At 42.4% G+C, this 27,624-nt stretch overlaps 1 protein-coding gene across 1 annotated transcript; it reads right to left on the bottom strand.

The window, feature by feature from the left end:
• Positions 1 to 2,393: 2,393 nt before the first annotated feature.
• TMEM71 (transmembrane protein 71) lies at positions 2,394 to 27,313 on the bottom strand. The gene is made up of 8 exons (XM_052651517.1): positions 27,274 to 27,313; positions 25,791 to 25,851; positions 24,617 to 24,829; positions 22,583 to 22,755; positions 14,392 to 14,577; positions 9,914 to 9,989; positions 6,045 to 6,106; positions 2,394 to 2,422 (listed from the first exon to the last, which is right to left on the bottom strand). Exons 1-8 carry the CDS (start codon positions 27,311 to 27,313, stop codon positions 2,394 to 2,396), a joined length of 840 nt encoding a protein of 279 aa, XP_052507477.1.
• Between the last annotated feature and the right edge of the window lie 311 nt (positions 27,314 to 27,624).

Below are 27,624 nucleotides of genomic sequence, written 5' to 3'. Positions count from 1 at the left end.
ACCTGCCTCTTCTTTAAAATGAGGGTCTCACAGTGTCTGCTAGAGCTCACCAAAGATCCAAATGCTTCCCTGCATTTCCCAGCCACCCCCACTAGTGGGATCATGTGACTGTCCCTCACTCTTGGCACGTGTCCCTTGCCAGCCTGAGGCAGGTAAGCAGGCAAGCTGGGAGGTCAGAGATAGCCAATGGCATGGTTACAAGCAGAAGGAGGGCTCCCTGGACCACATTAGGAATTACATGGATTTGCCTATTGTAACAATTGAAATCCAACTATGGACTATGGTAAGGATTACAGGTAACTAAGATAAGACATCTAGCACAAAGTGAAGGCTCCAGCGTGAACTGACTGCAGTTAAAGAAACCTCTACAAGCAGAGGTCCTAAAGCAAACCAGACAGCATTAGATGATTTCTCTGTCATCTCATTCACACCAAATCTTTGCGGGACTAGATTTGAGATATAAGATCCAAACAAAAACAAACACATGTACATACACAAAGAGGGAGCAGATATACGTATGGCTGATTAACTTTGTTGTACTGCAGAAACTAACACAGCATTGTAAAGTAACTATACCCTTAATTTTTAAAAAAGTAAAGCAAGAGGTTGAATAATTCTGAAAAATTATAAATAAAATACTATACAAGCCATATCATGTGGGGAAAAAAAGGTAAAGGTCACAGGTGTCCCTGAAGGATAACTCTTTCCACTTAATCTTTCGACTCATGGAAAACATTTTCCTGGGTTAGAATTTCCACAGGGTGATTCAGGCAATATTTGATCTTCAAGGTACATGTCTCTCCCCTATAACCCTTCTTAGCACCAATCAGTGGTGGTAAGAGTAAGGGCTGTGAAATCACACAGACCCGAGTTTGACCTACCCTTTGTGTCCTTGGGGAAAGTTATCAAACTTTACTACGGTTATTGATCAAATGCTGGTTATAACACCTGCTATATTAGTCAAGGTTCTCCACAGAAACAGAAGCAATATGGCATATTAATACATATGGTATGATAGCTGTAGATATATTTAGACTGACATATCCATCTATCTAGAGAGCTTTTAAGGAATTACCTTATGCAGTTGTGGGGGCTGACAAGTCCAGAATTTATAAGGCAAGCCAGCAAACTTGAAATTCAAGTAAGAGTTGATATTGTGGTCCTGAGTCTATAGGCTGGAAATGCAGGCAGCGTTTGTTTGTTGCAATCTGTAGGTGGAATTCCTTTTTCCTCAGGAAACTCCAGTTTTTTCTCTTAAAGCCTTCGATTGATTGCACAAGGCCCACCTACATGATGGACGGTAATTTACTTTACCTAAAATTAATTGATTGTAAATGTTAATTACACCTTCAGAGCAATATATCAACCAGTATTAGATCAAAACAAGTCAGTGATGAGTCCTTTTATTTATTAGTATAATACTTTTTCAACAACAAAAAAATGCATTAAGTACAATCAATAGAAAAAGTGATATTTTGACCATTTTAAACACAGGCAATTTTCTCCATACAAATTTCTAGTTAAAGAATACCATACAAAGTAAATCTGAATTGCAGGCCACGTTTGCTTTGGGAATATATATGAAGCAAGAGGAATGGAGAGGGAACATCTCCTATAATGCATGTGTAACCATACCATTTTTTACATATTTTAAAGCACTATGGTGTTTTGCCTTTATTTTGCCCCTAAAGGATTTTGTTGTTGTTGTATGTTTGCTTGAATTTAAATTTGAGTGAAAAGTAGTCATGAGTTCCAAGATGATTGAAAACTTGGTAAAGAAATTGGTTCAAAAGAAGAACTGTCTAAAAAATGGCTCTCTCCTGCCTGTTTTCCATCAACCATTATCTACTGTCACCACCTTCAATTACAAGGTTTCCTTGGGGAGAACTGCTAACTTTTTCTACATTGTGTTTTATGTAGACCACATTTATTTACTTTTGAGTCAGTGTTGATTATGTAAATTCCCTTTCTTTGTTCAACTGCAGCAGTTCATCAAAGGATAGGTATAGACAGGAAGGCCCAGGAACCTGCATTGTTATAAGCTCCTCATAGACTTCTCTAACAAAAACTAATGTTTGAGAACCATTGCCTTAAGGTATAAAGTATAATAGACCATTCATCCAGGTGGTTTGTTCTTTTGTCACATTTCCCAGTCCTTTCCCTTCCAACTGCTAGTGTTTGCAAAGGAAAGACAAATTAATATTATTTTCATGAGCATACTATCATTGTGAAGGCAAAATAGATTTTTTGAAAAAACCGACATAACCAAATAAAAATCCTTTTTTTCCCTCAATTATCCAATTGTGCACTCTCTCAATAAACAGTTGATTCCAAGCAGACCACAAATCAGACAATTTCTGGATATTCAGATTGAAGACATTCATCAGAGGCCCTCATGAATCGTTGTCAGATTTTGGCAAACCTGCTCAGAGAAAGGAGAAAAGAAATTCATCATTTATCCACATACACAAGAAATGCAGTATCTACTTGAATTACTGCATGAGTGAGTGTGTGGAACTACCTTAAATAATCAGAACCAGGACAGGGGAGCCCCAGGTCTTTCCTTCCTACTCCCAGTTCTCAGTTCTGTCTCTTTCCTGGGACAGGCTACAGAGCCTTTTGTCCCTAAACCCAGCTTGGTACTTAGTTAACTACTATTTTATATTGTCCTTCTTTTCTCCCCACCCCTTCTAGGATAGAAATCCCTACAGAGTAACAAGTGAGTTTTCCCCGTATTTCTACTCCCTAAAATTGATTCAAGGCTTCCCACGTAGCTCAGTGGTAGTGTTCTCCTGCCAATGCAGGAGATGTGGGTTCTATCCCTGGGTGGGGAAGATCCCCTGGAGGAGGAAATGGCAACCCACTCCAATAGTCTTGCCTGGAGAATCCCATGGACAGAGGAGCCTGGTGAGCTGCAATCCATGGGGTCGCAAAGAACTTAGCAACTAAACAACAACAGAATTGATTCACTCATTCACCAACTATATAAACATCCATTCCTGCATGGGAATGTAGGAAAACAGATGTTACCCATTTTGCTGCTACGATGTCATAAATGCAAAATGGACCCATCTGATGCTAACTTGGTTTTGGTGACATGGGGTAACTCTGATGACCTTCATTGGAAAGGGGACTTTGAGCCAATGGTGAGCAGTACAGACAGTCCCCAAACTCGAAGGCTTTAAATTTAACCAAGAAGGCAGTTGAGTAAGAACTGTATAATGTTATGAAAAGAGATGTGACTTGAGAAGTATAAAATGTTAAAAAAAAAAAAAACAGGCATGCTATCTATCTAACTATGTGCGGTGCAGGACAGGTATGGAAGGGCTGCTCCACAATGTTGAACCAAGTACAGCACTTGTCCTCATCTCCCTTAGATTCTCATCCTTGGTTCTTAGAGGAGACTTATTGACTCTTGATGCTAATAATCATGTCTTTGACTGGTTTCTGGATATGTTTATATGTGAGGAAGAGAGCTGCAAAATCTTTAACGTACAGGCTCAGAGCTCTTGGCTCTAAAGGAAGTACTTTAAGAAATGATGCAGCAAATACATTCAATGAATATTTATGGAGTACAGTACCTACTCTTTTCAAGGCATCAGATATGGAAATGAAGTCAATAGTCCTTGTTTTCAGATCTTGACTGCAAAAGTGTGTGTATATGAGGTCGGAAGGGTGGGAAACAGGGTGAAAACAAAAAACAAAACAGAGAGGGAATGAGAGAAAAACAAGTTGAAGTATGTATACAAGTAATCAAAGAAGTGATCTTGTTCCATAAATGAGACTATAGATGAGAGTGTTTAAAACGGAAACATCATCCTGGTCTTGATATAATTTCTTTTAGGAGGAGCACAGAACAGTGGGCGATGCCCTTAAAGCAATAGATGACATAACCCCTGCAGCTCAGACACTGGCTGATCCAGCCAGCCTTCCCTGCCCACCCTCGTCATCTCTCCTGGTCTGGCCAAACATCGCCCCTGGTGGTCCCACAGCCTCTGTGCTAACTCTATGCTTGCACTTATTGACTTAAAAACACAACTTCATCTCGCCCTTCACAAGTCCTTCTAATTAGACTCAAATCTTGAGGCCTTGGCATCATAACCCTGGCACCCAACAACGGTGTCTGACCCTTGGCAGAGGCTCGGTAAACATCTGCTGAGCATTACTGGACACCCAGCACAGCGCAGAACACATTGTGAGTTCTAAATGAAGACACTGTTAGGTTAAGCAATGCCATTTCAGAAATCAAGGGATAAAGGTTTTTACAGACCATCTTTCCAAGACTTTCTTAGTTAATGTGCAAAGAATTATCTGAAGAGGTGATTAAAAATAAAGAGCCCCTCCCCCACAAACTTGGATTCAGAAGTCTGGAATTGGAATCCATACAACTGGTTTCAAATAAATTACCCAGTTGATTCTAGAGCAGATGTCCCCAGTGCTGTGCTTTGAGAAACTCTGCCCTCATTACAGAGCTTTCTAACAAGATGATACTTGTTCTGATTAATTGCACATATTCATCTTGAAACCCAAAGAAAATGGATTTATACAATGTACACCATCTGACATTTCTGTGAGCTGGGTTACAAAACAACTCTGCCATTGAGTCTTTTGTTCAGACATTATATGTTAGTCCAGTCCAGCCTGCACCAAAAGCTGAGCACCCATGTACATCTACAGTTAACCTCGTGTGAGACAGGCCTGTGTGCAGCCCCACAGCTAGAGGGAGAAAATTGGGCATCTCAGGAAGGTTTTATTTTATTTTACTTTTTAAAAATGTTTGCCCATGCCATGTGGCATGTGGGACCTTATTTCCCCAACTGGACCACCAGGTAAGTCCCTCTTAGGAGGATTTCAAACAAATGTCACTAATTTAATGAATTTGAGCCAACTCTGGGAGATAGTGGAGGACAGAGGAGCCCTGTGTGCTTCAGTCCATGGGATTGCAGAGAGTCAAACACAACTTAGTGACTGAACAACAACAACATTAATTTACAAGGGCTAAAGAATAAGGATTTCTCTGGTGACCTCAGGACCCAATTTTCTACCTATCAGGTTAGATAAAACTTAGCTCTACCAATACCTGTCCCTAGAAACCTGGAATGCCAGGAAATGAAGGAAAACATTGCTCAGGGTGTCAGTAAATCTATATTGGCTGGAGTCCAAAACAAAATAAATCTTCGCTAAGCCCTGCTGTGATTTCAGAGTTAAATACAAGGATTTCATAAATAGGGCAACAGAGTGTCAAGAGCGAAGGCCAGTAAACTAATTTGAATTACAGACCTCAGCCTCCAAGCTCTGGGACTTTGCCTCTGAGAGCCATATCGAAGTGAAGGTAATTAAGACAATCCGTCTTGCAAGGGGAGGGCACTTTGCAGACTGTTTGAGATTCTGTGAGCATCTCACCCAGACCCCAGTAACCTTTTGAAATATGCTGAACCATGCAATCAGCATACAGGGGGATCATTAAGTGGGTGAGAGATGGTGGAGAAATCAGTTTGTAACTGAGATCATTTCATGGGCAGTTTGCCAGCTCTTTAGGAAACTTAAAGATAAAGGCCTTTTAATATGAGGTGGTTATGAAGTGCAGTGCTATATAATCTATAAAATCCCTTCAAAGACTACTTAAAAAATTTTAAAACTCATATTATTCCCTAAGTTTTGCTGCCTTAAATATTAATTCTATCTATTTTGGTATAAGTATTTAGGAGACAGGTTGGTAATTGAAATTATTCTTCAGGACAAAGAGTCAGGACCTTTCCTGCATGTAGTCATTGCCATCCATTGCTCAGCAGAAAGCTTTCTCAGATGTCAGATTATGGTTATCTTTGTACAAACAATGATAACACAAGAAATACTTACCAAGTGTAGGTGGTGGCTTTGAAATATTTGGCAAGGCTGAAAAAGGATGACTTGACAACATCTCGGAAGAGAAAGAGAAAATATTTTTATTATTATTTTTTCAATTTTGAGAAAATATTTTTAAATGCCTCAAACTGGAATAAAATATGGGAATCAGAACAGTAATGTGGGAAATAGTTACTTACAAGCAATGATTATCACCAAGGAACAGGAGAAGACACTGGCTATGATTCCTCCCAGAAACCACCTGAAACAGCAGGATTGCTCAGGCTTAGCAAACTGATTGTATATTTCCAACACATGAGATGTTCTTTTAGACTTGCTATAGATGAATGAATTTAGGATATACTATAGAATGACAGTAACTGAAACAGTGCAGTATTGGCAAAAGGGTAGAAATATAGCCAAATGGAAAAGAAGAGAAAGCCCAGAAATAGATACAAGTTAAGTGATTGTTTTTTAATGTTTAAAAATTTTATGTATCTATTTTTGACAGTTGGGTCTTCATTGCCCTGTGCATTTTTCTCTAGTTGTGGTGAACGGGGTCTGCTCTTGGTCATGGTTTGTGGGTTTCTCACTGCTGTAGGTTTCTTGCTGTGGTGATGGGCTCTAGTGTGCGGGGGCTTCGGGAGTTGTAGTACATGGGCTCAAGAGTTGCGGTTCCTCAGCTCTAGAGCACAGACTCAGTAGCTGTGGCCCAGGGGCTTAGTTGCTCTGAGGCATGTGGGACCTTCTTGGACCAGGGATGAAACTTGTGTTTCTTGCATTGGCAGGTGGCTTCTTTACCACCAAACCACCGGAGAAGCCCAAGTTGAGTGATTTTTAACAGAAGTGCAAAAGCAATGCAATGGAGAAAGGAGACTCTTCAACAAATGCTGTTGAGTTGTTTAGACATGCAGAAGCATGAAACTCCACATAGACATCACATCTTAACATAAAGCTCAACTCAAAATGAGTCATAGACTGAAACGTAAGCCACAAAGTGTGAAACTTCTAGAAAAAAACAAAGGAAAAATTTTGTATGCTCCTGGAATGTGAAGTCAAGTGGGCCTTAGAAAGCATCACTACGAACAAAGCTAGTGGAGGTGATGGAATTCCAGTGGAGCTGTTTCAAATCCTGAAAGATGATGCTGGGAAAGTGCTGCACTCAATATGCCAGCAAATTTGGAAAACTCAGCAGTGGCCACAGGACTGGAAAAGGTCAGTTTTCATTCCAATCCCAAAGAAAGGCAATAGCAAAGAATGCTCAAACTACCACACAATTGCACTCATCTCACATGCTAGCAAAGTAATGCTCAAAATTCTCCAAGCCAGGCTTCAACAATACGTGAACCATGAACTTCCTGATGTTCAAGCTGGTTTTAGAAAAGGCAGAAGAACCAGAGATCAAATTGCCAACATCCGCTGGATCATGGAAAAAGCAAGAGAGTTCCAGAAAAACATCTATTTCTGCTTTATTGACTATGCCAAAGCCTTTGACTGTGTGGATCACAATAAACTGTGGAAAATTCTGAAAGAGATGGGAATACCAGACCACCTGACTTGCCTCTTGAGAAAACCTATATGCAGGTCAGGAAGCAACAGTTAGAACTGGACATGGAACAACAGACTGGTTCCAAATAGGAAAAGGAGTATGTCAAGGCTGTATATTGTCACCCTACTTATTTAACTTATATGCAGAGTACATCATGAGAAACGCTGGGCTGGGAGAAGCACAAGCTGGAATCAAGATTGCCGGGAGAAATATCAATAACCTCAGATATGCAGATGACACCACCCTTATGGCAGAAAGTGAAGAGGAACTCAAAAGCCTTTTGATGAAAGTGAAAGAGGAGAGTGAAAAAGTTGGCTTAAAGCTCAACATTCAGAAAACAAAGATCATGGCATCCGATCTCATCACTTCATGGCAAATAGATGGGGAAACAGTGTCAGACTTTATTTTTTTGGGCTCCAAAATCACTGCAGATGGTGACTGCAGCCATGAAATTAAAAGACGCTTATTCCTTGGAAGAAAAGTTATGACCAACCTAGACAGCATATTCAAAAGCAGAGACATTACTTTGCCAACAAAGTCCGTCTAGTCAAGGCTATGGTTTTTTCAGTGGTCATGTATGGATGTTAGAGTTGGACTGTGAAGAAGGCTGAGCACCAAAGAATTGATGCTTTGAACTGTGGTGTTGGAGAAGACTCTTGAGTGTCCCTTGGACTGCAAGGAGATCCAACCAGTCCATTCTGAAGGAGATCAGCCCTGGGATTTCTTTGGAAGGAAGGATGCTAAAGCTGAAACTCCAGTACTTTGGCCACCTCATGGGAAGAGTTGACTCATTGGAAAAGACTCTGATGCTGGGAGGGATTGGGGGCAGGAGGAGAAAGGGACGACAGAGGATCAGATGGCTGGATGGCATCACTGACTCAATGGACGTGAGTCTGAGTGACCTCCGGGAGTTGGTGATGGACAGGGAGGCCTGGTGTGCTGCAATTCATGGGGTCCCAAAGAGTTGGACACGACTGAGCAACTGAACTGAACTGAACTGAACTGAGGTGAAATGCTATTCTTACCGTATCAAGGTAGTGTTTGTCAGGCTTCTCAGCTGTCAAGTTTCCTTTTTCTCCTCTATCTAAACGCTACTCTTTGGAATCAAGTTCCCAAAGGAGTCAAGTTTCCTCTTAAGGGGGAAGTTTCTACATGAATTAACCTAAGAGGAACATTCCATTAATAGTCCTGTGAAATAAAGAAAAGTCTCCATGAACAGCTAAACTTGGGAAAAGCTAAGTTAAGCAAAGCCGAACAGGTTTCTTCACCATGTAATTTCACTGAGCCTTTATTATGCTAATGTACACCGTGACTCCCCCGACTTGGGATATATAATACAGAATTCTGCAACTTTATTTTTAACTACAGCACTGGCCCCCACCCCTTTTTGTTCGTTTGGTCCCATTATGATCTAAAAATACTTTCCAAACCTCATAATTATCTGGGAAGCTGTTTTAAAGTATGGATTCTCACTAGATCTAAATTGGTATCTCCAGGGATGGGATCCAGGACTTTGTATTTAAAAATACAACTCTCCCAAGTGATGTGAGGCACTTGACCATCAAGAGGAAGGACTTGAGGAGAAGCAGCATGTACTAACTGGAGTACAAGGACCACAAGACCCCAAGATGTATCATTCATTCCTGTTTCATTGGTTCAACAAATATCGATGAGGCCCTAGCACAGTATCTGTGTTCTCAAGGAACTTACAATCTTGTAGGGAGAGATAGAGCATTAACTTTTAAACACGCAAACATAGGCTAGGTCAGGTCGTGATAAATGCTCTGGAGAAAAGCCAAGCGAGATGTGCGTGATAGAGAATGGTATTCTGTCTAAATATGGTTGTCAGGGAAGGACTCTCTGCCGATGTGACATTTGAACAGATAACCAGAAAAAAGTAAGGGCACAAGTTATTGTTTCTCCAGGGAAAAAAGACTGTAGTAGGCAGAATAAATAGCAAGTGCAAAGGCCTTGAGGCCCAAGTGGGCTTACAGAAGGGACTTGATGACTGCCCTGGAGACTTGGGTAAGAAAAGAATAGGAAGGACACGCTGGACAGAGGGACAGAAACATGCCTATAATCAGCCAAGAGCATTATGTCCTCTGAGAAGCTGAGAAGACATTTTATGTGAAGTTATGAAAATATACTGGGAAAGATAGAGTCCCAGTGGGAACTCCAAGTGCCCTGGTGGGGATGGCATATGCCCTTGAACTCCATGTAGGGTTACTTAGATTGTATCTGTAACAGGGAGTCACTGAGGATTTAAACAAAGGATAATGCATGGTACAAGCATTGATAATGCATCGATGCAAGGCAGCAAGATTCACTGCCTTTGGTGCGTTTTGTGAGATAATGGGAGGAGGGAGGTAGTAGATAAAAGGCCAATGGACAGAAAAATGGACAAATCTTAACCACAGAGCTACCTAAAATGCTTTGTGGAATAAGGCAAGGAAATCATCAATCAATTACAGCTTCATTAATTATGAAACACCACTGCATGAACATAAAAAGCTAAATTACCTTGCACAGGCAGAAATGATTAAGCATGTGGCAAGCAGAATTGCTTGAAAGGAGACCTCTCGTAACAAACTGGTTTCTAACAGGAAGAATAAAAAATATATGAATTAGAAATCATTGTTGATTAAGTAGTCTTGGAACAACAAAATCACACTAAAACTTTTTTTTTGATACACCAAAAAAAAAAAAAGGTTTTTAAATGTATGTCTGTTCAAGAAATTTGTCCTAAGTTATATGATTCAGAGCTTCCCTGGTGGCTCAGCAGAAAAGAATCTGCATACAATGTGGGAGCCGTAGGAGACATGGGTTTGAACCTTGGTTTGGGAAGATCCCCTGGAGAAGGGCATGGCAACCCACTCCAGTATTCTTGCCTGGAGAATCCCATGGACAGAGGAGCCTGGCAGGCTACAGTCCACAGGGTCACAAAGAGTTGGATACCATTGAAGTGACATGGCACAGTATGGCGATAAGATCAAATTATCAAATGCTGTCTAGAGCCATTCATTAGAAATTTTCTGAAAATTATCAGTTTTTTCCTAACACTTAAAACATAAGCGATTGTACTACATAGTTTGGAGGTTGCCTTTTGCCTCAATGTTGGAAAAGGCTTTGTAGAATTGATGCTAATGTCAGAAATCTAACTGGGATGATGATTATAATATTAAAGTTTAAACTTTGTAGAGTGCCTTATAACTCACAAAGAGCTTTCATACATCAGTTCATTTCATCAACATGACCAGACTGGGAGGCAGGAACCATGATCACAGTTCTGCAAATGAGAAGACCAAATTTCAAGTGACGAAATTCATCCAAGGTCACGGAGCTATGTGCTGCCAGAGCCAAGATTGAAAAACCACGTCTACCCAGAACATCATGTCTTGTCCGAAATAGGGTGGGTAAAAGAATGGCAACTTGGCATACTGGGAGTCTCTAAAGGGCTAAAAAAGAGAATAAATAGTCTGAACTATTTGTCCTTGCAAAACTCTTCGCTATCTTAAAATACTTCAGCGCTACTGAGCCATGGTGGAAAGGACTGCAAATCATCCAGCAGTTATAAAAAGGAAGAGTTAAACCAATTGTGACTCTGAGTCTTATTTTAACCACCTAAAAGGAATCAGAGCTGCTTTAAGGATGACCACGTAAAGATCTAAAGGAAAATAGAACAGATCTCAGCTTCATTTTTGCCAAATGCTTCAAAAGCTCAATTTTGCAAGTTGTTTAAAACTTGTAAGGACTTCGAGCTCTGCATGTATTTATTTTTGCTATTTGCGTTCTGATTTGAGACTGAGCCAGCTAACAAGAACCTACTTAGTCCATAATATGGTCGAAACATTGAAGATGGGCAAATGCAAAATAGAGCAGTTGTGAATGACATCACTGCACATATACAGTATTTTCTATTAATATATACAGAGATTTAATTAAGTTATTGTGGGTTCAATCGAACACTCAACCATCCTTCTGAAGTGTGTTTCTATTCTTAGCCTCCTCTGATTTCATGTGGAATTTGAAACATATTTTCTCCCAGAAATAAGTGTAGGTTGACAAACTGCAAAGATCCCTAGACTTGAATACGGAAGGAAGACTGGGTTTAAATTCAAGTTCTATAAAGACATGCGTTGTGATTGTGGACAAGGTGTTCATTGATTCATTCAATCAGTAGCCATTCACTTGGCATTAATTTTGGCTTGGCTCAAGTGCAAACTCCTTCAGGAAGTCTTCTTGGATGTCTTCACCTCCCCCTTGGCCCTTAGCTGCTCTGTCTTTGAAATCCCATTATACTTCATGCATGTCTCCATCAACAAAATTTCCACACTGAATTAAAATTATCGTTTTCTTTCTCTATGTTTCCCCATCAGACTGTTGACAATAGCTGGCATCTATTTGCTGTTCTTCAGCAGCAGTGCCCATATTTTCCTTGAGAAGTCCCCTCTCCCGTCCTCCTAGTGCGTGGTTCCAGTGGACCGTCTGATTTCCCTCCAGCCTTTGATGCGCTCCAATCCACTTGGAGCTTCACATGCAGGCATGTGTGCTATGCTGCTTCAGTCATGTCCGACTCTTTGCAGCCCTCTGGACCATAGGCCTGCCAGGCTCCTCTGTCCACGGGATTCTCCAGGCAAGAATACTGGAGTGGGTTGCCATGCCCTCCTCCAGTGGGTCTTCCCAACCCAGGGATCTAGTCCACGCCTCTTACATCTCCTGCACTGGCAGGCAGGTTTTTTATCACTAGCATCACCTGGCAAGCCCCTGGATCTTCATATACTTACTGACAAAGGGATAGGTTTTGTTGTGTAGTTGGGACCCTTCCAGAACCAAGGTAACCGGCCCTCTTCTCCTAAGTCTAGAGTCTGTTTCTGCTGACTTTGAACAGGGGAAGCTGCAGGCACAGAGCCAGCAGAACTACCTTGGAGTAATAAAGAGCATTTCAAAAAGTAAAGTGGACAGAGGAAAAGAGACCGACAGAGACCTGGAATCTTTGCCTGGAATGTTTATTAATATGAACCAATACATTCAATGACTGATCAATCCATTTTGAGTTGGGTTCTCCTCCACTGGAACTCAAAAAACCCTGACTGATAAAATGATGCCAGGTACACTTATACCTTTAGCATACGGATCAGTACCTCAAACAGTCTGCACACTCAAAACCTACATGAAGGAGATAAAACAGCATCAGATGAAGACCTCATCCCCTCAGGCCTTTATAGCCAAGTGAAGCAAAGGAAGATGATGCCAAGAGAGAGATAAGTGGTGCCAGGCACTATGGCATCTTGGGGAAGCCAAGTACTACCTCCACCCACCAGCACGGGGCAGAGAAGACCCCGCAGAGGTGATCTCCTCTAACAGGACCTTAAAGGAAGAGCAGGGGTCTTCCCAGAGAAGGCAATGGCACCCCACTCCAGTACTCTTGCCTGGAAAATCCCATAGACAGAGGAGCCTGGTAGGCTGCAGTCCATGGGGTTGCGAAGAGTCAGACACAACTGAGTGACTTCACTTTCACTTTTCACTTTCATGCATTGGAGAAGGAAATGGCAACCCACTCCAGTGTTCTTGCCTGGAGAATCCCAGGGACGGGGGAGCCTGGTGGGCTGCTGTCTATGGGGTCGCACAGAGTTGGACACGACTGAAGTGACTTAGCAGCAGCAGCAGCAGCAGCAGGGGACTTCCATGTATATAGCCGTTGGGAGACATTCCAGACACAACAAAGAACTCCTACAAAGGCTGACTTGGCCTACTGGAACTTGAGTATTCTATTCTGTAAAATGGAGACAGCTCATTTAACTAGTCCACCACTATCTTGGAGCCCCTGTTCTGTGCCAGGCACTACACAGGCAGTTGGGACTCTACAGATGCCTAAGGTATGGTAACCACCATCCTGAAAGAGTTGATGGCCTCATGGGGGAGATACAAAAGTAAACATTCAAGAACAGCACAAGAAATGGGCAAGAGAGAGGGGAGTCCTGAGAGCTGGAGGAAAACAAAAAGGGGTCGCTAAAGACCTCTTCCCCAGAAAACAGGGTGGACTCCCTGGAGGAGGCGGGACATGAAACTGTCAGCTGGAAACTGTCTAAACAATAAACACTGCTGTCCCGGTCATCCTGACCCCCGGAAAGGGAATTAAAAAAAATCCTTAACACCTATCTAATAGCTGCACTGGGAACAAAATGAAGCAGGTCATGTTGGTCTTTGGGAGTAGAAGTGGTCAGTGAGATAAATATTCAGGATTTGAGGAAGGCGAAGAAAGAGAAGACATTATTTTTTCATTTAATCTTCCATCTTAGGTAATCGTAACATCACATTTTTGGAGCGCTTAGTATACATGGCACATGATGCTAAGCGCTTGTTGAGGATTATTTCAATCATTTATCCATACAGGGTAGGAATTACGATTATCTCCCTTTACAGATGAAAATGTGACATTTTGGAGAGTTGGGTAAACTGAAGTGGGAACTGGGCTTTGAAACTTGTCAAGCTGGGGACAAGACAGCGCCTTGAGGCAACACTGTGTGCAAACCTGTTCTACCCGATATTAGCATAGAGATTAAGGGAGATGCTTGCTGAATTTATTTCAGATTTACTACTGACAGCAAGCATCAAGGCCTTGATATCTTTTGACTTTCCTTGCCAGGGGCATAGCATGAAAGAATGTTCTTTCTCTTGTTTATTTTCTTCTTCTAGAATATATCAAACACACAGCTAGATATGAAGACGATGATCACAGATACCTATGCATGAGCACAACTCAGCTTTAGTCATGCTTAGTATTTTCCCAAATGTCTTCAGGGTTTTTTAAAAACAAAGAAAACACCACAAATCCTGTTCTTCTAGTGCCTCCACGATGACTCCTCCAGGTCAGTCACCTCCTCTGTGGATGCATCACCTGGTTGCAGGCTGATGCCAGCACCTAAGGGGACGTTAGTCACTTCCAGGACCTGAAAGGAGGACTTATGTGGGTGCAGCAAAGGTTTAAAAAAACTCACTTGGATGATCCAATGCATCTTCCTGGAAACGTTCAGAAGCTGTCCACTGGGACTGAGGAGACAAGCCGTAGGAGTTTTCTCTGGGTCTCTGAGAGGCAACGGGGCCGGAAAAGGAGGCTTTCACAGACTCTGCATTCAGCTTCTGTGACTCCCAGTCATCAGTCAGAGAAGAGTCAAAATCACCTCCTGGAAGAGCAGAGAGGTTCAGTGTGTGTGTGTGTGTGTGTGTGTGTGTGTGTGTGTGTGTGTGTGTGTGATTTCCGTGACTCTAATGATCATAGCAATAGTCTCAAGAAGCACAGAGAATTGGAACTGAACAAGCAGAAACATTTTTTCCTAACCTCTATTTCCATGGAGCATAAAGTGACGAAGGGGAAATGACAGCAGAGAGGAGAGCCGGAGGCAGCCTACGGGTGACTGAGCCCCCTGAGAAGGCGCCAAGCCCGAGAGATTTGGGAAGGGGAGCCAGCGTCGAGGGGAAGGCCAAAGCTTCACAGGCCTGGGGCAGGCGCATCCATGGAGTCGTTCAATGCAGAATTATTGTATAACTGCTTACGTGACGCAGTTCAGGAGGCTGGGCATCAGAAGTCAGAGTAGACAGTGCTGTGTGCCATCCGTGGCTGGGGAGGGACAGGCGCACCGGCCCACAGTCAGGAGGCAAAGAGGTCATCACTGCACGGAAACCTGGCAGAAGGTGTCCAGATGGAGCCTGGGAGGGAGTGTCTGAGTGCTTGAGCGGAAACCTGAAGGCCTAGGAGGAGGACTTGCAGAAAAACAGAAGGAAGAGCAAAGGCCAGGAAGAGACAGACAGACAGAGGGTGAGGGGAGGGGGGTGGGGGAGGAGGGGAGGGGAAGAAAGAAGGGAAAGAAGAAAGAAAGGCATCAGCCCCGGACAGAATGTGGCGGGCTCCCAGAAGAACGAGCCCTCCTATGTGGCCAGAGAGGAGCCCCTGAGTGTGGGCAGTCCTGGAAGATGGTTCTGGCTGGATTGCTAGGGCTGTGCTTAGTAGCTCAGTCATGTCCAACTCTTTGCAACCCCATGAACTGTAGCCCGCCAGGCTCTTCGGTACATGGGGATTCTCTAGGCAAGAATACTGAAGTGGGAAGCCTATCCCATCTCCAGAGGATCTTCCCAACCCAGGAATCAAACTGGAGTCTCCTGCATTGCAGGTGGATTCTTTATCAGCTGAGTTACTTGGGATTGCTAAGTGGTGATCAAAATCATGAAGGGCCTCATGGGTCATGCTAACTCAGGAGCTCAGATTTGTCCTGTGGGCAACTTGGAGGATGGGAGCACTGTGAGGTGCTTTGTGTGTTGAGGTGCTCACTCAGCAGTGAGTGGTGGAGAGAGTCCCAGCCCTGTTCTGGAAGCTGGGAGTGACTGTGGAGCTTCAAGAGACTCTTGGGGTCCTCATATAGCAGTGCTTCTTAACCAGAAGTCATTTCTCTTCCCAGAGGACATCTGACAATGTCTGGAGTCATTTTGGATGGTCACAACTTCAGCAGGGGAGAAGGGATAGGGTGCCACTAGTATCTAAAGCAATAAAGCCCAGGGATGTTGTGAAACCATATTTAATACACAGGACAGGCCTGGATACTGAACCAATGAACTGATGCTTTTGGACATGGGAATTCCTGCCAACCCTGCAGGCTCCTTCCTACCCTCCTGCCCACAACTTGCTGCCTCTTGATAAAGCAGTCTGCAGAAGCATCTTTGCTGCTTGTCATAGAAAAAGGAAACGGTAGGAAGTGAACCATGCTGAGCATCCAGTAATGCCCAGGCTGCAGAGGAGGTCCTGGACCTTGTTTACTGCAGCACTAAACACAACGGCTAAGATACGGAAAGAACCCGGGGTTCATCAATAGGCAAATGAATAAAGAAATTCTTGCCATTTGCATCATCACGATGAACTAGGAGGTTCAGCTAAATGAAATAAGCCAGTCGTAGAAAGACAAATACCACCTGATTACACTTATACACAAGGTATCTAAAATAGTCAAAATCAGAGAAGCAGAGAATAAAAGGGTGGCTGCTGGCGGGGGAGGGGGGAGGGGGCTAAAGGGAATTGTTCAACAGATATAAGGATTCAGTGATGCTAGATGAAGAAGTTCTAGAGCTCTGCTACACATGTGGCTATAGATATCAATGTGGTATTTTATGTACTTCAAAATGTGTTGAGAAGGTAGATTTTTTTTTCTTAGCACACACACACACACACACACACACACACACACAAGACCAAAAAAACCACCCAAAACTCTACAAAAGACAAAAAAAAACTCCACAAAGGGACACAAAGAAATGCTGGGAGGTGTTGGATGTCTGTTCCTTGACTGTGGTGATATTGCAGGGAGTTTGCAAATATCTGAGCTCATCACAGTGTTCATATTAAAGATGAACATCTGTGTATATTGACTGTGCTATGCTGTTCCTGGGCAACGGCACTTGCTTAGTCACTCAGTCATGTCCGACTCTTTGCAACCCCATGGACTACTCTTACTCTGAATCTTGCAGTATTGGAGGGACGCTGGGCTCTGATATCTTGAGTAAAGATCATATACAGCCAATATTGACCTTAAAAACCTCCTGTAAATGTCCAGTTGGCACAACTGTATAGAATGTATGTGGTGTGGCATGTTAGTCGCTCAGTCATGTTGACTCTTTGCAACCCCGTGGACTGTAGCCTTCTAGGCTCCTCAGTCCTTGGGATTCTTCAGGCAACAATACTGGAGTGGGTTGCCAATTCCTTCTCCAGGGGATCTTCCCCACCCAGAGATCAAATGAAGGTTTCCTGCTTTGCAAGCAGATTCTTTACCATCTGAGCCACCAGGGAAGTGTATATATATATATATATATATATATATATATATAAACTATATCTCCATAAAGCTGTTTTTAAAAAAGAGAGGAAGCTGTGTGGTCATATTCACATGGAAGTGAGAGGGAACTGGTACCTTTTGTGGCTAATTATGTATTCAAGAGTGGCGTTGAACTAAGATCTGGGGAGACGATATGAGGATGCGACAACAGTAAAAATATTCCTGTGCCGTTGCGCAAAGCTGCTCTGTTGAACTTACGCTTTGCCACTGAGAGTTAGATGAGATAAAAATGTATCTCATGTAGAATTCTGGAAATATTGCACAGAAATTTCTAAAAGAAAATTCTAAAAGAAGAGATGGCATTAAAAAGAGAAAAAAAGATAAAAAGTTCTTACAGACAAAAGAGTCTTAACAAAAAATGATCAAAGAATTCTCATCTCTGAAAAGACATGGTTTTCCCCTAGTTCACACTTCCGTTCACTGACATTTTTTTTTCCCCTCTAACCTTAATAATAAATGAAAGGGGCTTTCCTGGGGGCGCTCAGTGGTGAAGAATCCACCTGTCAATGCCGGAGACACAGGTTCGATCCTTGACCCGGGAAGATCCCACACTCTGCAGAGCAGCTAAGCCAGTGTGCCACAACTATTGAGACTGTGCTCTGGAGTCCAGAAGCTGCAACTACAGAGCACGTGTTCCATAACTACCGAAGCCCTCATACTCTAGAGCCCATGCTCCGAAACAGGAGAAGTCACCACGATGAGAAGGCCACACACTGCCATGAGAGTAGCCCCCAGCTCTCTGCAACTAGAGGAAAGCCCATGTGCAGCAGCAAAGATACAGCACAGCCAAAATTAAATAGAAAAACATGTTAAAAACAATAAATGAAAGAATCATCATGCAGTAAGTAAGTGAAAGTCACTCAGCCACATCTGATTCTGTGGGACCCTATGAATTGTAGCCCAGCAGGCTCCTCTGTCCATGGGATTCTCCAGGCAAGAATACTGGAGTGGGTTACCATTTTTTCCCCAAAGGATCTTCCGAACCCAGGGATCAAACCTGGGTCTCCTGCACTGTAGGCAGATTCTTCACCATCTCAGTTATGAAGGAAGCCCTGCATAATCCAGAGAACATATCAATAAATAGTTCTTTGGGATTATATTTGAAGATATTAATTTCATTCTGTTTCTCTTGGTTTATTTAAATTGTGTGGTTGGCTTCTGATTTTTTTTTTTTTTGGCTTTTGTTTTAAAAGGATGAATCTAATTCTTCCAAGCAAGTTCCCTATCCTTACATACAAAATAGGCATTATCACTTGCTATAGAGGGAAACGCAAAGCCATGTGCAGATGTTGCCATCAAAGACATTTATGGAGAAGGCACTAGATCAAGAGAAAACTGCAGACCTCAGATGGGGGTGCCTTGACTGAGGTCATCGTATCTTTCTTTCTTGGGACTGGCAGAAATAGAGCTGGAAGCCCTGATGAGTCCTCCCTGTCTAGATCCTGGGTCCTCTATCAGCATGACTCATGGACTCTGAGGACGCAGTCCAAATTGCAGCATTGGATCTGGGCAGCCACGAAACATCAGAGCTAGGGAATGAATTGCAGCTAATGAGGAAAGGTGTCTGGATGCAGCTGTGGAAGGGGTGAGCTGAGGATAAACAAAATAGGCAACAACACCAACACCACAAAAAAAGCCCATTTTAGCCTGAAAAATTAAGGCAAAGAAAATCAGAGGAAGTCAGTTTTGATTGCATCCATTGCCCAGAGAGAAAACGACAAAACAATTTAATTTTGAATTCTTCTCTCGAGTCTTCTAACTCGGCGATGTTTCCAGAGAAAAAGGGATTGCTGATAAAAGTCAGGGGGCTTTGGGTAAATCCAGAAAACAAGAAGTCTGGGGAAGATTTGATTACAGTTGACAGCAGAGATGAGTGCTTTCAAAGTCCCATGTGCACCCGGGTTGACTAATTACTGATTGGGAGTGGGGGTAGTTGATTTTGTTATATTTAGAAGACATTCGGAAACCATGAGAGTTTTACCAAGATACCTCAGGCACGTGCAGCACTGCTGCACTCCAATTGCTTTAGGCTTGTTTGGCCATATTTTGAAGAGGCAGCAATGGGAAAACCAACATGTGAATTTCCAAATACGTGAGACTATGCCTTTAGAGTGGCGATTCCCAGACTTTAAACATCCACGGAGAGTTCACCTGATTTTTGCCACCTCCCAGAGCCTTCTTAACTCCTAGCCACTTAAAATTTTCTTAGATTGTTTCACCTTAGTCTTTTACTTTAAAGGAAACTTTATAATACTCATTTGAATGTCCTAAAGAAAAACTAAATGTAAGAACAAGTACAATCAACATGAGACCTTATTTAATTTGCACTAAATACTTTTGTAGGGGAAAGCTCCAAGCCTGTTCTTTGTTAAAAGAGTAATGTAACTCCCAGTGGTTCGGGCTCTGTGTTCCCACTGCTGTGCAGCAGAGTGAATCAGCTATGTGTATACATATATTCCTTTTCTCTGAGCAATAAGAAAGCCCTCCTCAGTGATCAATGCAAAGAAATAGAGGAAAACAACAGAATGGGAAAGACTAGAGATCTCGTCAAGAAAATTAGAGATACCAAGGGAACATTTCATGCAAAGATGGGCTCGATAAAGGACAGAAATGGTCTGGACCTAACAGAAGCAGAAGATATTAAGAAGAGATGGCAAGAATACACAGAAGAATTGTACAAAAAAGATCTTCACAACCAAGATAATCACGATGGTGTGATCACTCATCTAGAGCCAGACATCCTGGAATGTGAAGTCAAGTGGGCCTGAGAAAGCATCACTACGAACAAAGATAGTGGAGGTGATGGAATTCCAGTGGAGCTATTTTAAATCCCGAAAGATGATGCTGGGAAAGTGCTGCACTCAATATGCCAGCAAATTTGGAAAACTCAGCAGTGGCCACAGGACTGGAAAAGGTCAGTTTTCATTCCAATCCCAAAGAAAGGCAATAGCAAAGAATGCTCAAACTACCACACAATTGCACTCATCTCACATGCTAGCAAAGTAATGCTCAAAATTCTCCAAGCCAGGCTTCAGCAATACGTGAACCGTGAACTTCCAGATGTTCAAGCTGGTTTTAGAAAAGGCAGAGGAACCAGATATCAAATTGCAACATCTGCCGGATCATGGAAAAAGCAAGAGAGTTCCAGAAAAACATCTATTTCTGCTTTATTGACTATGCCAAAGCCTTTGACTGTGTGGATCACAATAAACTGTGGAAAATTCTGAAAGACATGGGAATTTCAGACCACCTGACCTGCCTCTTGAGAAATCTGTATGCAGGTCAGGAAGCAACAGTTAGAACTGGACATGGAACAACAGACTGATTCCAAATAGGAAAAGGAGTCCGTCAAGGCTGTATCTTGTCACCCTACGTATTTAACTTATATGCAGAGTACATCATGAAAAATGCTGGGCGGGAGGAAGCACAAGCTGGAATCAAGATTGCCGGGAGAAATATCAATAATCTCAGATATGCAGATGACGCCACCCTTATGGCAGAAAGTGAAGAGGAACTAAAAAGCCTCTTGAGGAAAGTGAAAGTGGAGAGTGAAAAAGTTGGCTTAAAGCTCAACATTCAGAAAACGAAGATCACGGCATTTGGTCCCATCACTTCAAGGGAAATAGATGGGGAAACAGTGGAAACAGTGTCAGACTTTATTTTGGGGGGCTCCAAAATAACTGCAGATGGTGATTGCAGCCATGAAATTAAAAGACACTTACTCCTTGGAAGGAAAGTTATGACCAACCTAGACAGCATATTGAAAAGCAGAGACATTACTTTGCCAACAAAGGTCCGTCTAGTCAAGGCTATGGTTTTTCCAGTGGTCATGTATGGATGTGATAGTTGGACTGTGAAGAAAGCTGAGTGCTGAAGAATTGATGCTTTTGAACTGCGGTGTTGAAGAAGACTCTTGAGAGTCCCTTGGACTGCAAGGAGATCCAACCAGTCCATCCTAAAGGAGATCAGGCCTGGGTGTTCTTAGGAAGGAATGATGCTAAAGCTGAAACTTCAGTACTTTGGCCACCTCATGCGAAGAGTTGACTCATTGGAAAAGACCCTGATGCTGGGAGGGATTGGGGGCAGGAGGAGAAGGGGACGACAGAGGATGAGATGGCTGGATGGCATCACTGACTCGATGGATGTGAGTCTGAGTGAACTCCGGGAGATGGTGATGGACAGGGAGGCCTGGCGTGCTGCGATTCATGGGGTCACCAAGAGTCTGATATGGCTGAGCGACTGAACTGAACTGAGCCTTCCTCTCACCTCCCCACTTCCCCCATCTAGATCATCACAGAGCAGCGAGCTGAGCTCCTTGTGTTATACAGCAGCTTCCTACTAGCCATTCCTATTTTTTTTAACACAAGGTAGTGTGTAGGTGTCAATGCTACTCTCTCAGTTCATTGTCACTCTTTAATATGCTGCGTAAAATGGTTTTTGTCTGTATTCATTTTCTGAACTGGGTCTTCAGAAAATCATTTTATCTTACTTTTCTTTTCCCCTTTTCTAATTAGTGCTTTCTGGGTCCTATCCAAAAAAAGGTCTGCTTGGGAAAGGTTGTGATGATAGTTTCCCAAGTTTTCTTCAAGAAGATTTATAGGCCCTGTTTTTGCATTTAGGTCTAATATCCACCCCAGATTGGGTTTTGTATATGGTGTGAATTAGTATTAAAAATACTTGTATGTGTATGTAACCATTTTATTATATTTTCTTGATTAAATAAAAATATATAACCATCAGAAAAAAGATGTGCTTTGAGTTCCTATCTATATTTATATATGTATCTATACATACATATTTAGATATATTAATATCACATAATGTGTACTATATAATATGTGTATATTATATATATAATTATACATATAGCATAAATTTTGATAAGAGTATGTATATGTGTTACACTATGTATACATATCTTATTTTTAAAATGAGGAAATTGAGACTTAGCAAAGTTAAGTAACTATCACAGTGTGCCCAAACTAAGACTTGAATTCTGATTCCAGTATCCTTTGTCTACCCATGTCCTGTACAGAAAAGATCCATTGGAGACGTGCAGATATGTTCCAGGTATTATCAGCTTAATAATTTGCACATTTAAATTAGGCTTATTTTGCATGAGATGCAGATAAATACATTTGGATCACATAAGTAGTGTGGAGAGGACTTTAGGTGATTATTTAAAAGGTGGTTCATCCTTTATATCAAAATGACTATTGTCTCTGGATTTGACATTGGTCCAGAACCATGTGGTTGCTACTGCCCATTTGGAAATGCTACCTCACCATGGAAAAAAGAGGTTCAAACTCACCATTTTCTTTGCAGTGGTTTGTTTCCAGCCTCCTGACCCCCTCCAACCAGACATCCTCACTGGGGGAGGAGTCAACATCATCAAAGATGCTCCCATGCAGCCAGGATTCAGAGGCACTGAGGTCAAAGAGGGAAGAAAAAGAACGGCGGATTCTCCTTTTCTTTCTAAATATTCTGGAGAGAAATGAAAGCAGTAAGGTGAATAACCAATAGCAGTCAACTCACGGTCAAAGCAGAGAATTCCGTGAAGGTAGACACACGGGGCATGTGTCTGTCACCTAGGTCCATGAAGCTCATTTCATTGTTTTCTTCCATTAATTCCAGAGAAGTTTCTTAAATTCCTGTATGTGCCAGGTGCTTGCATCAATGTCAAGGATATTGAGATAAGAGACAAAACCTCGGGTTGAAAGACAAAAGTAATGCAGATATAGCGAACACTTTCATTGACCTCATCCTGGGTTTGGTGTCTTTCTTAATGATTTATGTCCAGTGACACATTATCCTTGGAACAGCGCTGTGAGGTAGGTACTACTGCTACCCCATATCTCAGATCAGGAAACTGAGGCACAAAGAAGTTAAATAACTTGTCTGAAGTCATATAGCTAGTAGCTGACATGGCTGGGAGGCAAACCCAGGCAGTCTGGCTCCATCGTTTCTGCCCTTGGTGACGGTGCTGTGTGCATGTGTGTTCTGACAGTGTCAACTAGGGCTGCTCTGAGAGCACCAGGGGAGGTACTGCTCATCTGGAGACAAGGAAAGCTTTTCTGGGATAAACAAATAGTCTCATATTGAGTCATGCTAGGTAAAAAAAGGGCCGATAATAACCTTGACTGTTATGTGAAGGAGTTAGAATTTAACATAAAGGGCTCTGAAGTATGGCAAGGAGAAGCAGATGGTGGTGACCTGATTGGGTTTGCATTTCCAAAGAGTTTGGTTCTCCATGTGTCCCCACACCCAACAATCCAACAATCCATCCCCTACCTTATAAGCAGTGTTATCATGCTAAGGATGAATCTGACAATTTGTCAAGCGCTCCTGTCAATCTACAGAATAAAGCCCAGATTCTTCAGGCTGGAATGTAACCCCCTCCATCCAGCCCTGCTTCTGGGTTTAGTCTCCTCTCGTGGAGAGCAGTCTTTCCACCATAAGCTGTATTTCTTCCAAACGACTTGCCATTCCTCACACTGTATCAGGGTCTCTTGGGCCTCCATACCTGTACCCTCTCTCAGGAAGTGCTCTTTCCTACATCTGTCTTAATTAACATCAAATCAATCATCTTCTTCTCAAGGAAGCTCGTTTTAATCTATCCTGCCAAAGAAAATGGGCCTCCCTTCCTTCTCCCTTCTGCTACCCTCCATCCAGGCTTCTATCCCAGCAGTTCTATTGCTTTTTTTAAAAAAACTAGTTCATTCTTTTAATTAATTAATTTATTTTTGGTTGTGCGGGGTCTTCGTTGCTGTGCAGGCATTTCTCTAGTTGCTGTGCATGGGCTTCTCATTGTGGTGGCTTCTCATGAGCATGGCCTCTAGGGCCCATAGGCTCAGTAGTTGCAGCTCCCAGGCTCTAAAGCACAGGCTTGATAGTTGTGCCACTTGAACCTAGTTGCATGTGGGATCTCCTGGGATCAGATATCGAACCCATGTCTCCTGCATTGGCAGGCGGATTCTTTACCACTGAGCTACCAGGGAAGCCCATCTTCATTACTTTAAATCCACCCCCCCACCAAAAAAAAGTTTTCTTTATTTTTTTATCACATATTACAGCACGCAAGATCTTAGTTCCCCGGCCAGAGATCAAGCCTGAACTCCCTGCCATGGAGTCTTAATCACTGGACCACCAGGGACATCCCAGTTCTTAACTTTTGTTCATTTTCATGTGTCAGCCACCCCTGCTTCTTATGAGCCTGTGTACTCCCATGATCTGGAGCAGAAATAGGCTGCTTATAAACAATGTTGAATGACCCAATGAGTGGATGAATGAATAATTGACAGATGGGCTGGAGTGCTGATCCTTTAACCTAACCTCCTCTACTTACCTGACTAAGTTCTCCTTGTAGAGAACCCTGGTCTGGGAGGGGCTCAGGGTTATGTTGCCGTCTTCGTCGCAGAGAAAACTGTCTTCTGTCCAGATGTAGTAGCCGTTGGTGAGAAGTCTGGGACTTCGTCGACAGGTGAACGGGGAGCCCATCAGGGGATCTCCAGAGCGACCCTCAAAGGGACTGTCACCATTGAGGAAATCACAGACAGAGCTACAGGGGGACAATTAAGCCCTTTCAGCCTGTATCTGGTTAATCCAGGCACACGCAAACCACACATGCAGTGACCGTGGAGGAAAACCACCTCTTTGCCTTCCTGATGACCCACTACTTCTGCAGTTCTGATGGTGTCTCTCTTAATCTTCTGAGCTTCATCTCTTCACCGGTGAGACCACTGAACTACAGCACGTTTAGTGCTTCCTTCTGTTTTAAACACTTTGATGAAAACTTAGGGTGAATTGGTTTCTTTGACATATGATGCCCCCTCCACCCCGTCCTTGACATGATCCATTTTTTTGGATGGAAGAAATTGCAAAACAGCCTACCTGGGATGCTGGAAGCTCAACGCATCTTTCACGCCCCACCCTTTCTTTGAAGAGCCCTCCAACCACTACATCCTCACTCTTGTCACTAATAGGGAAATGGCAACTACACAGCCACCAGACACTAATGTGTTACAGGAGAAAATGCAGTCAAAGAGATCTTTTGGGGGGTTTCTCTGTGGTCCAATGGTTAAGAATCTGCTTTGCAAAAAAGAACAAAAAAATCTGCCTTGTGAGGCAAGGTGTATGGGTTCCATCCCTGGTTGGGGAACTAAGATCCCACATGCTACACAGAGCAACTAAGCCTGCGTGCTGCAATAGAGAGTCTGACCACCACAAGGAAAGATCTGGCAGCTGCGACTAAGACCTGATTCAGCCAAATAAAGACACAAATATTTTTTTAAGAGGTTTTTTGTTTTTGTTTTTTTTTTTTTTTTTTGGCTTCTGCCATATGCAGGATCTTTCAGTTGTGGCATATGGTATCTAGTTCCCCCACCATGGATGTAACCTGGGCCCCCTGCATTGGAAGCGCAAAGTCTTAGCTGCTGGATCACCAAGTCAAGAATACAACAAAATAATGCATACAGAAAAAAATCTGACTGATGTTTCATGAGAAAAGTCCCCTAGAATACCTTGGGAGAATACGTGGGGGAGACGGCTCTACAGCACATTCTTTCTCCGACTGGGAAGAATCTGTGTAAGCAAATGAGAGAGAAATACAAATTTATCACACTGCATCAACATGCATGATTGCACACAGTGGAGGGTGTGACTAGCTGATGTCCCAGCCTTGGCAGATTTCAGCAGGTGCAACCCTCCAGTGACTCATGACTAACATAACTCATTTTCAGGACTCTACCGGAGCAAGACCTAATCCAGGGGTTTCTATATTCTGTCTCATCTCTCCTTCAACACTCCTTGAGAGACTCCTTAGTTTGGACGAGGCAATAATAAACTAGGCTTCGCTAGTGACTCAGCGGTAAAGAATCCACCTACCAATGCAGGAAACTCCGGGTTCAGTCCCTGGGTTGAGACGATCCCCTGGAGAAGGAAATGGTAACCCACTCCAGTATTCTTGCCTGGAAAATCTCAGGGATAGAGGAGCCTGGGGGGCTACAGGCTGTGAGGTTGCAGAGTCAGACATGACTTACCAACTGAACAACAACAAAAATAATAAACCATTAGCATCAAACTGACTCATGAAAAAGAGGAAGAAAATGTCTTGTGGGAAGCTGTCGAAAACCCAAATCAATTACCCAACGTGCTGGTTAGTTTAGCTTATGCAGTCATTTGAGGAATTCAATCATCTGCCTAGATTCTCTCTCATTAGTGCGTCTGAAGGCACTTCTATTAGGTTGGAGGAAAAAAATTTCTGTTTTCTATAAATGATTTTCCAATGTATGACACCTGTGAATATTCTTAATTTTCTAAAAAAGAGCATGCATTCATTCATTCCAGGTTAACCAAAGGGCTGGCAACAGATTTCAGTTGTGAAAAGTCGCAGTTGATTAATATTCTAAATGCTATTGTAGCATTTTATATTGTATAGAAATGGTGTGAATACTTATAATAGACAGCCTCAGTGAAACTTGGTTCCGTTACTGATAATTAATATCTAAGACAAAGAAAGGAGCTTAGACTTTCAGATTGAGTTGGCTGATTTGAAGAAGAAAATTGTAGGTATGTGAGGGAGGGTTAGAAGCAGGGTTTGGGGAAAAAGCAAATGGCAAGAGGAAGGAAGAAATTTGAAACCACTACCGTTTTAACAACGCCCATATTTTCTGTAAGTAGCTATCAAAATCATTCAGTATTTTTTTTATAGACAAACCGTTTTGCATCTTAATAGTAGCTGATAAACAATCTCCTTTCACGTTTATGCACAGACATTTTTTAAAAAGTGATTTTTTTTCCTACTAAAAGGAAAAATATCACATTTCTCTCAAGGAAAGAAATGAAGTCAAAATCATTGCCAAAGTGAACGCTGGCATTTAAGAAGCACAAGCTACTGACAGATGGTTAATGGTATGAGTATCAGCAAAATCAAAGCAGGGAAACTGCTAAAAGGAATCTAATCGTTCAAAAGATAATTGCGTAGAGCAGTTCTCTTACATTTACTTGCTACTGGTGTTGACATCAGTTGAGATATTTGGTACATCTTGGGACGGCTGCTTGTTCAAACTTCACAGATTTTCTGCACAAGACATTAAAGGAAAAAAGGGTGGATTATGTATTAAAAATAGAAGGATGATGCCAAAACAGATGGCATCTACTCGTTGCACTAGTCAGATTTGTTTACTGAAAGAATACAGAGATAAATGGAATTGAAGGCAGAGTTGAAGGACCACTGAGTTTGTGTCTGCCTAGATGATTTTATATTTCATTTTCCATTGTCTCACTCAGTGCATCTAAATAGTCTTTTTCTGTAAATAAAGATAACATTTTATTTGGGAAAGCAAAACTTACAAA

This window comes from Budorcas taxicolor, chromosome 14, assembly GCF_023091745.1.
Source record: "Budorcas taxicolor isolate Tak-1 chromosome 14, Takin1.1, whole genome shotgun sequence".
Classification (NCBI taxonomy): Eukaryota; Metazoa; Chordata; class Mammalia; order Artiodactyla; family Bovidae; genus Budorcas; species Budorcas taxicolor.
This window is presented reverse-complemented; position numbering and strand designations above follow the sequence as displayed.